Source organism: Vanessa cardui, chromosome 16, assembly GCF_905220365.1.
Source record: "Vanessa cardui chromosome 16, ilVanCard2.1, whole genome shotgun sequence".
Classification (NCBI taxonomy): domain Eukaryota; kingdom Metazoa; phylum Arthropoda; class Insecta; order Lepidoptera; family Nymphalidae; genus Vanessa; species Vanessa cardui.
In genome coordinates, this window is record NC_061138.1 from 673,253 (window position 1) to 688,294 (window position 15,042).

Genomic DNA, 15,042 nt, shown 5'->3' on the forward strand with positions numbered 1-15,042 from the left:
CATTTACTGGCTTTATATGATAACTTTAAAAGTATGTCTTGTCAATTTTAATCATAGCTTCTGCCAATCCTTAAGCGTTAGCCCACAAGTGGGCTATATACTGACGCAATTTATTTTACTAACTTATATCAAATCAAAGTAAAAACAACACGATATTGATGTAACAAAATAAAATAATTAACTAAAAACTTGTGTAATATACGCGAGAAATTATAAGTGTATTCCTTGTGCAAATGTATCTATTTGCATAGGTTATCATTAACTACTAATGTAAAACAATAATTCAGCACTCGCTATGTGTTTCCGCAATGTGACATCTGCACATGTCCACCTTGAATACCACAATAAATAGATGCTGATATCATAAATCTAACGAAGATCGAATAAATATATCATTAGTTTAATGGGTGTGACTTAAAGCAAGAGGATGCTACTAAATGAAAATATTCTAACGTATTACGAATACATTGGTACACAAGGAAGGTTTGAGTTGTTATTTTTTTTTTAATTTAATTTTTACTTACAAGACCAAGACTCATAAATATAAAGCTTACGACTAAACCTATGATATTAACAAGGATAGTACTTATTTTATTATTAGTGACAAATTATCCGCGAACATAATCGGGACTTTGTCGATTGAATGCTAAAATAATGACGAAATAAAAATACATGCGTGAGAACATTCCAGCCGTTAGAAATATCGACCTCTAAACTTCAGTAGTTGGTAACCCTACCAAATTAAATTTACCGTGTTTAAATAAAGAATTGTGAACTTAAACTTTTAAATCATCATCATAAAGTTGGCAATCGATTATTCGTTTTTTGACAGCTAAATCGATATACGTGAAGATACGGCTCGTCATCTCTCGTTTTCATTCAGAGGCGCTGACCTGAACGGAGTCTCGATGTTTTGATTACGCCTGACATTAGGATACAATCGATTATTCGTGTAATGTGAGTCGATGCCGCGCATTACTGCTTCTGATATTTCGATATCCGGTTACGATTTGGAATTGGAACATTTGTGATCGATATTTATTAATACTTAGCATTATGTTTTTAGATATATTTTGTTACGAGAAGTCTTTAATTTTCTTTGTCGTTCAATTGTTTTGTTTTATTTGACATAACAAAGAGTATTATTTGTATACATATTATTTTGTAATTAGCCTATATAATGAGAACAATATTTATCATCTGATCATTTTAATTCACTAAAGCGTCGGTATTCAGTTTAAAATTATCTAAATTTAAATTTAACATAAATGAACGGTGATTTGGTAATAATTAGTATTTAGTATGGGCGAGTAGTTCGATCGTCCTTAAGCTGTCTCTGTGAGAGTTTATCTGTTTAAACAGACGCAAATACGCCTATCGATTGTCATAAATCAACCCAAAGTCACCATTATGGAGTTACTCGCGCAGTTACAGTGGAGTCATCCGTCAAAATGCCACTTGTCACAATAAAGTACTTAAGGAACAGTGTAGACATCAGGCGAGACCATATGGATATTTAAGCAGATTTAGTAATAAAATTAGCCGGAGATGAACACGTTCATCAATCATTTGAACAGGACGATAAACTAGTAGCCATTTTGATGCAAATTAAACGTTTCGATAAAGCCTCTAATCATAGTCGCTAGACGATGGAGTACTATTCGGTACAAAATTAGTTTCTTATGAAAGTTTGTTATCGTTTAAGCAAATTTTTCGTAATGACCGCGAACAACGTCGTCTCCAGACGGCTCCGCAAGTCTACGCTCGTCCTAAGGTAATTCACGTTTACAAAGGGACTAACTAACGTCGCGTACTCTGCATTTCGTGACTTGAATAAAAATTATCGCCATGCTCCAATAAGTCGATCGGTGTGCCAACAGTTGCGTCCGTTGACAGTTTCATAACCTCAGTAAGACAATGACAATCATTAACCACTGACCCACTATTTAAACGAAATTCAACTTTAAGTCCCAACATCGTTAAGGATTTCAAATTGATATTCCTCTAACGACGGAAGGCAAATAAATAGAGGATACGCGAATGATAGAGCAAAATAGTGTCGTCAGAAACGAAACGAATCAATTCACCCCGTTAATGGTATTGCGAGTGGCAGATATTGTTTCAACGCGCTGACGGCCGTCGCGGCAAATGAACCGATTGATTTTGAACCAGTTTTTTAAATTAATCACTTAATTGCAAGGTTCATGATATAATGTTTACGATTGAGCAAAGGTTATAACAGGTGCTCACGAATTTATATGAAGTTTTTATAAAATATTATAATGTTAATAGACCCCTGGCACGCGCGATTATAGATATTGAATGCTAATGAGCAAAGACAAAACGGGAATTTCACCTGCGAATTGAAAAGCTAACGTTTCTATAATGTGAGGCTTGTTTAATGTTTGCGAGAATAAAATTAGTTTTAAAGCAAACGATTTTATTAATGAATAGAGCGCTGAACATCGGTAGCTTGCGCAAAACTCATTAAGGGCATTAAACCGCTAACGTTAAAGAGCTGAACGCCCAATTAAGAATAAAGTAACAATCCGATTAATTCAGACTCGTCCGAGGCCATTAAAGGCGAGACTTTTGTTTTCTTTGAGGTTGAAACTAATGCGGGTGACAAATTACGGAGCGGAGCGGTGCCTTTTAACTACCGAGGTTCGCGCACAATGGCGGCATGGCGCCACAGCCGATTGTCCCGCACAATACACGATTACACACACAGATAATCGCAGAAAACCTTTAAAAACAAATTAGTAGCCATGATTTATTACGGACCGGTTACGAAACGAGACCTCTCCACTTTAGCCCAAATATTCCTAGCTGAGCGTTTTCCGTTCGCGTGCACTACTGTAATTTGAATTTGCTCCAAATTTGAATATAATTTGCCGTTGACGGTCGTGCGACCGTCGGAATCGCGATGGTCGCGGCAAGAACATCCGGATTTGTTAAATGCCCTTGGGTTTTTAGTTTTACTGGAGTTCTAAAATTGAATCTGTAATCAGAATTCGAATAATGTTCCATATTTAAAAAGGAAACAGAAATTCTTACCCCTTACTCAATTCCGAATTAACGTACCCGAATATTCAATACATAATATTTCTTAAGCATACAACAGCTTAAACTAAATAAACACTGGCAAATCTGAATGCAATAATAAAAGCGTGATATTAAAACAACATCATCGAAGCCGAGCACGTTATTTCTCAAGATCGTACTTGGTTCAAATGACGTATGAACGTAGAAAATAGTAATTTCATATGAGCTTGTAATTGGAGCAATAGTAGATCGTCACACGTTTTTGCTGAAGTCCATCAATCACGCGGTACGGGACCCGGTAACTACTGCAGGTGAATCAACCGACAAAGAAAGACAAGTCTGTGTCAATAGTGATTATAGCGATCAACGACGATTGGATAGCCGGCACTATTAACGTTAAAAGAATAGTACGTTTATGATTTATTATATATTTTTCATAACATTGTACCATTTTCAAGTGATTTATTTTTATTAAAAATCAGTGGCCTAGAAAACAATGCAAGACATTTTTTGATTTGCATATGAGTAGTCTAAATGGGTATATATATGTCCTAGAATTTTTACAGTTAAATCCAAATATATTGGAAATGTTAGTCCATTTATTTTTATCTTTTAATAAAATCAAATAACAGGTAATAAAAGTTGCATACAGTTGTAAAAATATTAAAATAGCCATGTACTATTTGTTACTAACGTTGAGTCCAATGAGTCTTTAATATAATGTTTATATGGTTCATTCCAGTTTTATATCGACATTAAAACTACAATGTCAAAATGTCAGGTGTTATACAATTATAATTAGTTTTTTATTATATTATGCAGTAATAGTTTTAGATTAATCATTTAATGATTTATTATGAACGAATTACTCGGTAAATTAATTTGATTGCTGGTTGTTCTTGGTAATTTTTCTCGCCGGTCAAACTTAAGTATGGAACGTGTTTTTCAAGGATAGGTCATTTTTAATTAGTTCTATGCCTTGAATTTGTTATTATTATTATACTAATACTTCTCTTTAATTTGCCTTTTGAGTTTTTAATATTGCTAGTTATATTTGGGAGATGATTTGAATTGTGATTTTATTTTGTGTCTATTAAATTGAGATGAGTAACTCTGAACGAGATGACTTAAATCAGACATTTCACTATGTTCCTGTTTTATTAAAAGTAATCAGTGCACATTCATTTATTTAGCAATTTTCTTATTTTAAAGGCATTACCGAATTGTTCTAATCCGTCAAAAAACTCTAAAGCTATTTCGATAATTCGATTTCATCCGAAGTCATTTTACGGCCTCTGAACTTCTGTAACTCATTGCTCAATCGGATTCAAACGCCATGACCAACCTTTCCGTTTCCATTGAGATCGCAAACATATCATTTAATCATTATAATCAATCAAAATCATCTTTGAAGTGTGTTTTTTTCGCCCTACATGAAGGCTCGATTTTGTAATTCGAATTTTAAAGATTGATTATAGAAAATCGACACTTTGAATTTAGCAGGTCAGGGCTATGTATCCAGGATGTGGTGTTATTAATTAGGTAATAAGGTTCTTACTGCGATGGATTTTATATTAGGTTAGTAGATTTGATTTATTTTTTTGGAAGACTTTCAATTTAACGTTTCAAGGTTTGAATTTAAAGTTCAATAATGTTTTGTGTAACTTGAAACACTTCACAGCAAGTAAATAGGATTCGTTAAGTAAACTTCTATCCGTAATCACTCAAATTGTTTTTTGACATTATTTCCTTATTTTCTAATTGACGTTGTTTTATCAACGTAGCGTAAAGTAGAATCACTAAGCAAAAAAAAAACAAGTATACATTTTTACAGTTACTTAGAACCACTGTTAAATCAATAAAAATATTCGCTTTAAAAACCTAATATACTTCTAAAAACTTATAATTACGAGTATCGCACTCTTTGTGATCTTGTAATGTACCAACGCAGATTACACTATTAACCATTTTTATATGTACAGTGTGTCTATTCAATTATAGATATATTTATTCAATACACAATCGTCGAAGGGATTCCTGATGCATTGATCGTTTCGCATGTTTATAAGATTTAAATGGTATATGATCAATGTATCTAGGATGTTACGCTGTAACCGATTGACCGAGTTTCCTGCATCCTGCGACATTCGTGACGCAAACACCATTGTAGTTCTGTTCCACTTGATATAAATTGCACTTTGTTTACGTAAACCAACAATAATAGTCATTTTAGAAGACCTGGTTTCGTATCGTCTAATGAAGTTGTACGTCATGCGGTTATAAGTCGTTTTTGAAATAAATTTAATGAGCCGGTTCTTTTATTTGTATGTCAATTATGTCGATAGTACAACAGACCGTGATGGCTCAGTGGTTAGAACTCTAAAATATTCAACAAAACATTTAATTTAGCGTGGTGAAATAGGCTCCAAAACTTTGTTAAAGAATAGTAGGCCCCAAATTAGATATTTATAAACCACCTACCAATGTAAACGTATTGGATTATTTTCATATAGCCTTTCCCACTCCTTTGTCTGGAAAATGTCTTTTAATATATGTATTATAGTAAAACATTGTCCTCATTTATTCCAACGCAGTTGGATAAATTTAGTATAAGAACTGTTTGCATAAGGACGTTCGCATTAATTTTAACATCCTACGAACGAGAAATCAAAAGTGTTCTTATTTATTATGCCTCAGCAAAAAAACTATAACGGGCGAGTTGCGTGAACGAGTTATTCGTGTGCATCTCCCGGAGAAACAATGTTTACGTATGATACAAACGGTATTGATTGTTATTTATATCGAAAACGTTTGAAATAAGGACTATATTTGCCTGTGTGTATTGTTAATTATTAGGCAGGGATTCGGAATCGGTTAATTGCAATTAATATTGGATCGACTTTGATATATTGATATGTATTGGTAAAAGGTCTTTTCATATTCACATTGTTTTGGTTTCGTTTAGTTTAAATACAGGATGTATAATTTTTTTTTTGAGATTTTAGAAGCGTTTTCATGTTTATTTATTGGGAAGAAATTAATTAATAATAATTATTAGTATAAATTAAATTAATAATTCTTAATAAGTTAAATGTTCTCGATTGCATTTATAATAATTTGAAAATTGTAATATTTTTTTAATTAAATAGAATTTTGTTTTGTTAATATAATGTATCGTCTGAAAACGCCTTTAGACCTTGATACAATTAGTCGAAAGTTACACAAACGATTTTCCACACCGTTTCCACTATTAGTAACAATATGATATCAATTATTATATTTTTGGTATAATAATGTGGTATATCTAGGGTAATATAAGCTATCGAATAATTGCCACCAAACGCAATATTGTGACAATAGGGGCTCGGACTACAGCATCTCGTTTATACTGTACTAGGTATCGCCCGCGGCGTTGGTCGTTTCAGGGGATTGGTTGTCATGTGGAAGGCAAAAAACGTAGCATGTGATATATATCCTTCATTGAATTTCAAGTTTGCTTCACACCAAATTTCATCAAATTCAGTTCATTGGTTTGGTTGTGAATGAGCGACATACGTACAGACAGACAGACAGAGTTACTTTCTCATTTATAGTAGTATAATAATATAGATTATATAATGTATCTCACCTTGCACCCTTCACACGTGAAGGCACCAAAGTGGAACCCAGCTGCTGGTTCTCCGCATACTTTGCACTTTTGATTCATCTGTAACAACATACAATATATTAACCAAAGGATAAATATGAAACATACATACATACTCATAATAATAAATATTGGACAATATCACATTACTCTGATCCCAATGTAAGTAGCTAAAGCACTTGTGTTATGGATAATCAGAAGTAACGACGGTACCACAAATCAGATCCAAGACAACATAGAAAATTAATTAACTTTTTCACCAGGACCTAGGAACCCAGGACCTCGGAGTGGTGAACCCATGAAAACCGGTGTACACACTACTCGACCACGGAGGTCGTCATACTATGACAATTATATACAGACATTTACGAATCACCATCATTTAACCCGCTAAAGGTATAAAAAACAAAAAAGGCATTACGTCTTGTTTTCAGCACACGTTTGTCTCGTCTTAAAAATTGTTTAAACATTTTTTAGTCTTGGCCAATTAGGATGATGTTAAAATTAAAGAATGGTGCTTCACAAAAAATTGAACCACCTCACAGAAATAATTTCTTATTATCTTATAGCTTAAAGATTTCGTTGATCTTCGGTTACATGGGATTTTGTATCAGATCTGGATTCTTATAATGGAAACCCGTATATAAAATATAATATTACAGAAGGACTTTGAGTTTTAACGCTTTTAGATGACGTTTTACAAAAATTCGTGACTGTGAATCAACAGGCTAGTATCAAAACAATACAAGGAATAAGGTATATAATGATTAATTTGTATTGAACCACGCAATAAATTAAATCAAAACATACTCCATTTAAATATACTCTTGCACATTTAAATTATCATATTACGAGGTTAATTTTACTATAAATAAATCATCCATTGTTTCAGAATGTAGATTGAATGAGTGAGTGGTAACTTTTAATATACAATCACAAAATATACATGAACATTTAGTAATACTATTTCCAATCAGAAGCGTAATAATAATCTGTAGTCATTACTATGAATTATAATTATTATGATTTTGTTATAGTGTTTAAAAATGGAACACATTACAATATTAATATGAATTTAAAAATGGAACACATTAAATGCTCACCAAAAGTCGTCAACGTTGCAAAATATTTCAATTTGAAATGAATCTCGACAAAGTACGACACGTTATCGTTATCGTGAATTCCGTTATGAATCCGTCTCAAACCCAATTCGTTGTTAATAAACCGTAACGTTAGATTACAATCGGACGTTTAGCTGGTAATTTTAAGGACCGCGGCGCATGTTATTGGATGCAATCGTGTGACGATAAATAGAAGTAGTGTGGCGATTGCGTTTCGTGTTTTAATTTTGTTTACGTTGTATGATTTTAATACAGTTTTTTTTGGTATCGTTATTTTTCTTAATTTCAAATCATTGTCATCGGATATATTTTTTGATTTAAAGTTAATCTGTAAATATTGTTGGTAAGAATTGCTACTTTTAAAACAAATAATAAAATATTTGTATATTGATCTTAAGTATGAGATACTAAGCCTTTATGTGGCAGAATGGTATGTTGGTGTATGATCCAATAAATCATCTTTTGGAAAAAATCTTAGTGGTTACAACTGCTCACAGATATTGAACTTTAAGATATTTTAACCATTCCTTACGTCACCAATGCGCCACCTACCATGGCAAACTGGGTGTTACATCCCTCGTGTCTATATTTACACTGGGTCACTGATCCTTTAATCCGGAAATAGGAAATACTAAGTATTGTTGTTTGACGGCATAACAAGCGTATACATAAAACATTTGTATCGATGATTATCTCCAAAACAGATAGATAACGTAGTTTATTTTTATTAAGAAGATTACTTCTTCTCTTTACAACCATAAAATTCAAATAAACTAGCCCGAAAGTAGCATATTTGTAATTCTTAATTATTAATACGATATAAAAATAATCATAAATGTTTATCAAAATAATAAACAATTAAATAAATTAAAAACACATAAGCGTTCAATAAAATATACCCTTCATGACATCGCTAACGAAATAAGATGCATTAATTTAATAACGTTAAAAGTTACGTTCAAAAACCCAAAAGCAATGACATAAGTATCAAGACGTTATTTAAATGTATAATAATCGTAACGATGTTTCAAAACGTGCTTCTTTACTGTTATTGGGAATAATATTTGAAATTTACATTCTTACTTTTCATATTTAATAAGAATATCATGTTTCATAATTAACGAACTTTTTTCGAACTTGAATTTTTTTTTACAACTATAGTGAAAATATTGGCAAAGGTGTTTTAACAGAGGTTTTGAATAAAACATAGTCGTAAATTATTGAGTAAATTGTCGTTGTTGATGGTCGTTTCTGCAAAGACATTTTACATTAAAGCTCGGACTGTGCAACGAAATAGAATCAATAATCTCGGGGTAATAAAATCCTTAACATTTTAGCCACAATAGGTTTACATATGTAAGACCGCTCAGTCTTAAAGATAAACAAAGCAAATAGCGAACTTCGCAGAACAAAACCTATCACAAGTTGACTCGACGAAGTAATCGTTTATCTCTTGCCTTCTGTATCCTCGTCAACTAAGCAATAGTTCACATAAACTGCCATTTGATTTTGTTTCATACAACCTAATTCAAAAGGACGAAAATCCTTTGTATTTGAATGTCGAATCATATAAACTACAGCGCTGTAGAGCTCAAACAATAGGCTGTACAAAACGTATTGGTATGTATAAGCGCTGACATCGCTGATGTAAGTAAGCGGAACAGGTGCGCGAAGACGTTCCAGTCTCCCAGACGCGTATTCTCAAACAACGGTTTCGTATGGAATTGATTTTAATCCTGAAATGTTGCAGTTTTTATAATAAAATAAAAGACAACAATAAATCATTAAATTTTGTATACACTATGTCTGAAAATAATAGTCTTGTTCATATATACTATGAATAAGTATTTTTCTTACAAGATAATATCTCGTTTCATACGTTGTTCAAGCTCACTGAAATAAATGTTTTATAAGTGAAATTTACTATTTTATGGATATAAAACAAATAATGGAGAGTTACAGAGAGTGTACTGTTTGAAAGTACAAGAGATATAGGATCTTAGAACTGTTAGCTCATCATGAAGGTGTAAGTGTTTATTAAACGGAAACCATCTTGTAAGTGGCTCATTTAAAACATTTTGAATTCTTTGTTATGATAACTAACGCAGAATCTACCACAACGTGTAATTATATATACAACCTAAGATTTTTAATTAAAAAACAGACAAGTCAAAAACCCTCGCTCTTTAAACGCGGCAAATACAAAGCCCCATCGCGGGTCAGTCGACAAAATCTCAGAGCACAGTTGTAAATACGCATCCAGCGGATCAAGTAAATCACCCAGCATGGAGTCTTCCTCGCTTATCGCTCCGCTCATCACGCCGCCCGCTCTAAATTAGATCGAACAAGATCCCGCTTACAATACGCGACAACCTTCATAGCCCTTATGCTAATGGAATAAAGGTGATATTTTATTAAAAATATGCGTAGTGAACTGTAGCCTTTGGTAACCCACTGTCTCAATGATTTGTCGGTTTTATGATATCGCCTGCTGTATTTTAATATTTTGAACGGCTCGTTAAGTCGTGTGCATTACGGTCTTGCGATTTCGGTCTGCTGTAGGTTGGTACGTAGCTTACACGTGTTTATGTTGTACACGATATGGAAATTTGACTTTGGTCCTTATCTTTTTATCTATATCAGATTTTTTTTGAGTCAAGATGATCAAAGTCATATTTAGGACTTTTGTCCAGTTTTTATGTTTAGATGATCTTTATGTTTAACAATTAACAAAAAACATCTTCATCAAAATTAAATTTTAAATATACGTAGTCCTATTTAAGAGAAAAAAAGAGCAACATTTCCGTAGCGCTATTTAGCATTCGAGGCCCGTCAATTCTGACGTTTTGCTCAAGATTAATTTAAGATCCTTCACACCTTTATCAATTTGGGCGAAAAAACTCCACACCTTCGTAAATCACAAAACAACGTTTTCAATCTGCACGTCAACCAAATATTAAGTAATTAATATGGTAATTGCATGTCTAGATTGCATTCGAGATAAATTATAAAGCCGAGGCAGTGACGGCCCTTGCGGTTCTTTTCTCAAATCGCGTGTCATAAAATTTTGGTTCATACGGGCCGATGGTCTTTAGTTAAGTGACAATTGATAATGGACTTAAAGGTGATTCGGATAACGTTTAAATTTGAAGGGTGAGTTGTCAGAAAAATGGGATGCGTAAGTTCAAAATACGTAAGCGCAACTGACAAATTAATTAAGTGGTACTTGAAGGGAATCGATCTGTTGCATCGGGTTACATGCTCGAATACACAGGAATACGGATCGGGTACGATCGAGCGATTTTGGATTTTTGCATTCGAGTGCGACGACCGCGATTTTTTGGGGTCACGATAAATTCACAAATTAATAAGGCGGAATATGATTATCTATATTGTTTCGGAAATTATCTCTCCGAGTGATATCTTTAGAGGAATTAATCGAATTAAATTTCTTTGACCCTTGTCATTCCTTAATTATCATACGAAAAATAACATTCCTATACATTTGCCAAATTATTGACCAAAGAAATTAACAGCAACAAACCTTTCTCATCTGCACTATCCATTAAAACATTCAAAGGATAAGTTAAAATAAATAATTTACGATAAGGAGTACTCATCAAATTCAAAATAGTTAGAATCTCAAGCATAATATTCAGCATATAATTTTACAAATTTCGAATTGCAATTCAAAACTGATAAGATTGTCTACGAATCTCAATGTCGAGAGAAAGGGTTATTGCTATTACGACGATGCAGTTACACTTGTCCGTGGTCCGGACAAATCAGTGTGTGTTCTCTTTGATGCGAGCGTGTGAAACGGGCCGGCCTGTCATTTGCCCCGACCGCCATTATTGCTGAGCCGACCTCCGTGGGAATGTTAGGGAATCGGTGTAGGGAATTTCCTAGAAAATAAAATCAGGAAGATCCAGTAACGAGAGTCTAGCTTTGTTTTTTGGTAAACCATTGTCCTAGGGGTATTGTTAGTTATCGAGTACTGGTCGAAGATCGATCATGATTGTTATCATCGAACACTATAAAAACAAATGAATTGTGTTGATTCGAATCAATTGCTTTATTTGTTAGAATATTTTTGGTAGTGGCAAGACCATCTTAATTGTCATCAATTATTTGTATCAACCGTACGTAACCCTTCAAGTGCTTGAATTTAATCAGTATTGTTTAACGAAGACAATTTGTATTCTCCAATGGAACTAGGTCACCACCCTCCTACATGAAAAGTTCAATTTCTATTGTTGCACTGTTTGAAATTTCAATGGCGTAAGGGCTATGCGAAACTGGTTTTGAAAAATCTAAATTCTAAGACTAGTGTATTTACAACCAATTTCGTGATTTGATTGGTAAAAGCGAATGTTTTTGCGTGGAATACGAACTGTTTTAATTAGGTCGTAGCGGTCTATTTGTTGTGTATTGAATGGCTGACGTTTTAATTATTAGGTCACTAACACATTATACATCAATGCAAATTAAGTAGCTATAACAAAGGACACGAAAACAAAAGATGATAAAAATTTTAAATAAGTTCGAAGAAAATACACTTCATACAAATCTAGTCTTACTGGTAATTTAGGTTTCTATGCAATATATAATGTAAACCATCCTCATTCTTTCCTTTATTCCCTTCTTAAGAGAAAAAGATTGCTTAGTTTAAAATAAGAATATTTCTTGCTATAAGCTTTGTGACAATTGTGGTTTCACAAAAACCTTGAAATTAAAAGTATTTATTTATGTTTATACACATATCTCGATATTCTCGATTCATTTTTGACACTTGACTTTTAATATTCATAAATTACACTTGAAATGAATATAAGTGCACGAATGTAAAAAATAACTGCGCAGTGATTCTTCAAATATTTACTTCGGACGAAGATCCGCAATTTGTATGATTTTTTTTTTTAAGAATTTTTATTTGTGGCAACTTTTTGTTGTATATGTTTAAAGTCAGTAATCGAACAAAAAACCCAATGTGATCCGAATGTGTATTAAGACGTGAGACGTGAGAATAAAAAGTAAATAAGATAACAAGGACTATGAAATAAGTATAAAAGGATAATACGAGTAAAAAGCGCTCAGAATGTAAACCGATGTGTCATGGCGTTCACACAAAATAGGCTGCGAGTAAGTGAGCGCGACTAATTTGTAATAGCGCGGGAAAAATGTAACACAGATAAAATAAATTACATTTGTTTGAACCAAAAAGTTTGTATACATAGTAATAATGGGATTTTAAGTTATGGAAGCTGTTCTTTTTTTAAATTAAAAACACTCGCGACCTTGAAAATTAATGACATTATGTTCTTTATAAAGCATTAAAGAAACAAAAACAAAATTATTCTATTACATAAATTTGTTGCTTAGTAATTATTGCGATATAATTTGAATGTGTTTTCGAATATTCCACATAAAACATAAAATCGGACGATAAAATCGATAGCCTTAACCCGTACACTTACGATTATAATCTTGTACATCAGAACCGCGATTAAACATTAAAGAGCAGGGCCGATCGGAATATAATAATCCATCATAAAATCTGTAATACCTCTGCAGTCAGCGCCGCGATCTCTTGATTTCGTTTTGATAGGCGATAATTTGTTATGCTCTCATGGTAACACACTGTGATCTGTGACTGCGTACAGATTAAATAAGGCTGTCTTAACTTCAATAGTGAAGCCGATCTAAGATACTTAAAACGTTAATACGATCTTTATTCTGTGCAAAAACAATAACAAGACGAAAAGAAAAGAAAAAAATATTGTGATTTTAAAGGACTAATGCTGGTATATTCTTTTGTATATTTATCGTAACCAACTTGATGAAGAAGACTTTTTTTTTAAAATTGAGATCGTTTTAGAATTTTCTGATTTTGTATTTATGGCGATGAAGGAAAACAATGCGTTTGTTCGTTTCGGATGGAAATATGCCACTTGTGCCACTAACTTATAGAGGTGAAATCTGTTGGAATTAATTCCAAAAAATCTTCCCTCTTGCTTTGTCTCGAAGTGAAACGTTTAGGTGTTGATATAAGTCAGATTAATTTTCATTGGATAAATATCAATTACAGTAAAATTAGATTAGTTTTTTTTCTTTATTTGTATTCAATGTAAATGATATTACGATTATCATGACTAAAGTCGTAATGTCTTAAGCTAGCGCGTTTGTCTACACCTCCAGACTTTTTGCAAACTCGTGTAAAATTTTTTGATGAGATAATAAACGACCGGTTACCGTTTTTCTGTTTGTTTTTAAATATACGATGATACGTGTTGATTATGCAAATGCGATTATGTCTTATTTTAATATATCTTTAACGATTAACTTATTGTAAGTTCTTTTTTTAAATGCGCCTTGAACATTTTTTTTAACAGTTTTGCATTGAACACGTTGTTTAATCTGTCATATATTATTTTAAATGTTAAACCAAATTATTTCGCCTAAAAAAGGTTAAACTATAAATCAGATATTAAACGAAGATGGCCGATTGAATTCCGGGCAAGCACCACTTGATATCCTGTGCTTAATTTTTATATATGATTTATTTCGTATTCTACGTTCAAAAATCATCGAGGAGATACCTGCATCTGTCAGATAAATTTCTGTCACCTTTACGTCCATCAACCTCATTGGTTCGTTGGTAAATAAGCTGTAAAGAAGAGCTTATTTACCTTTCATTATCAGTACTCCACCGCATAGCGTACCACATTTTTCTTCTGAGTAATTCTTTTAATAATTATTATCAACAGTTGATTTGAATGTAATTTGAAATTCGAATGAATATCATCATCGATTTCAGCCAATACATGATCGCGTAAGTGTTCTTGAATTAATTTATTTGAACATTAAAACGTTAGTATTTGTAACATTTCGACATGCATCTAATGTGTGTTGAATACGAAAATGATATTATGCGGGTTCACGAATCGGCGCGCACGTCCCGTCATTACAGCCTGACCCGTGCAATGCAAGTCGATATTGTATTGGAATTGGCGCTATGGAATACTCTCCCACCTGTCATATTTATTGCAACGGCAATAAATTGTAAAATTTCAAAATTCGAACGTGAATTCGAAGATTATTAAGCAACTCATTATATGATTTTAGTCGGCGTGTTTCAAGTCCAATTAAATTAAATCTGTGAAATCTTGACGCGAAATGGCCCAGTGGTTAGAACGCATGCATCTTAACCGATGATTGCGGGTTCACACC

At 32.9% G+C, this 15,042-nt stretch overlaps 1 protein-coding gene across 1 annotated transcript in view; it reads right to left on the bottom strand.

Moving 5' to 3' along the window:
• The window catches only part of LOC124536483 (knirps-related protein-like), a 61,633-nt gene that overhangs the window by 5,493 nt on the left and 41,098 nt on the right, over nt 1-15,042 (bottom strand). Inside the window, exon 2 of the mRNA XM_047113035.1 lies at nt 6,674-6,751. Within this exon, the coding sequence (XP_046968991.1) occupies nt 6,674-6,751 (78 nt within the window). The remainder of the gene's footprint in view (nt 1-6,673; nt 6,752-15,042) is intronic.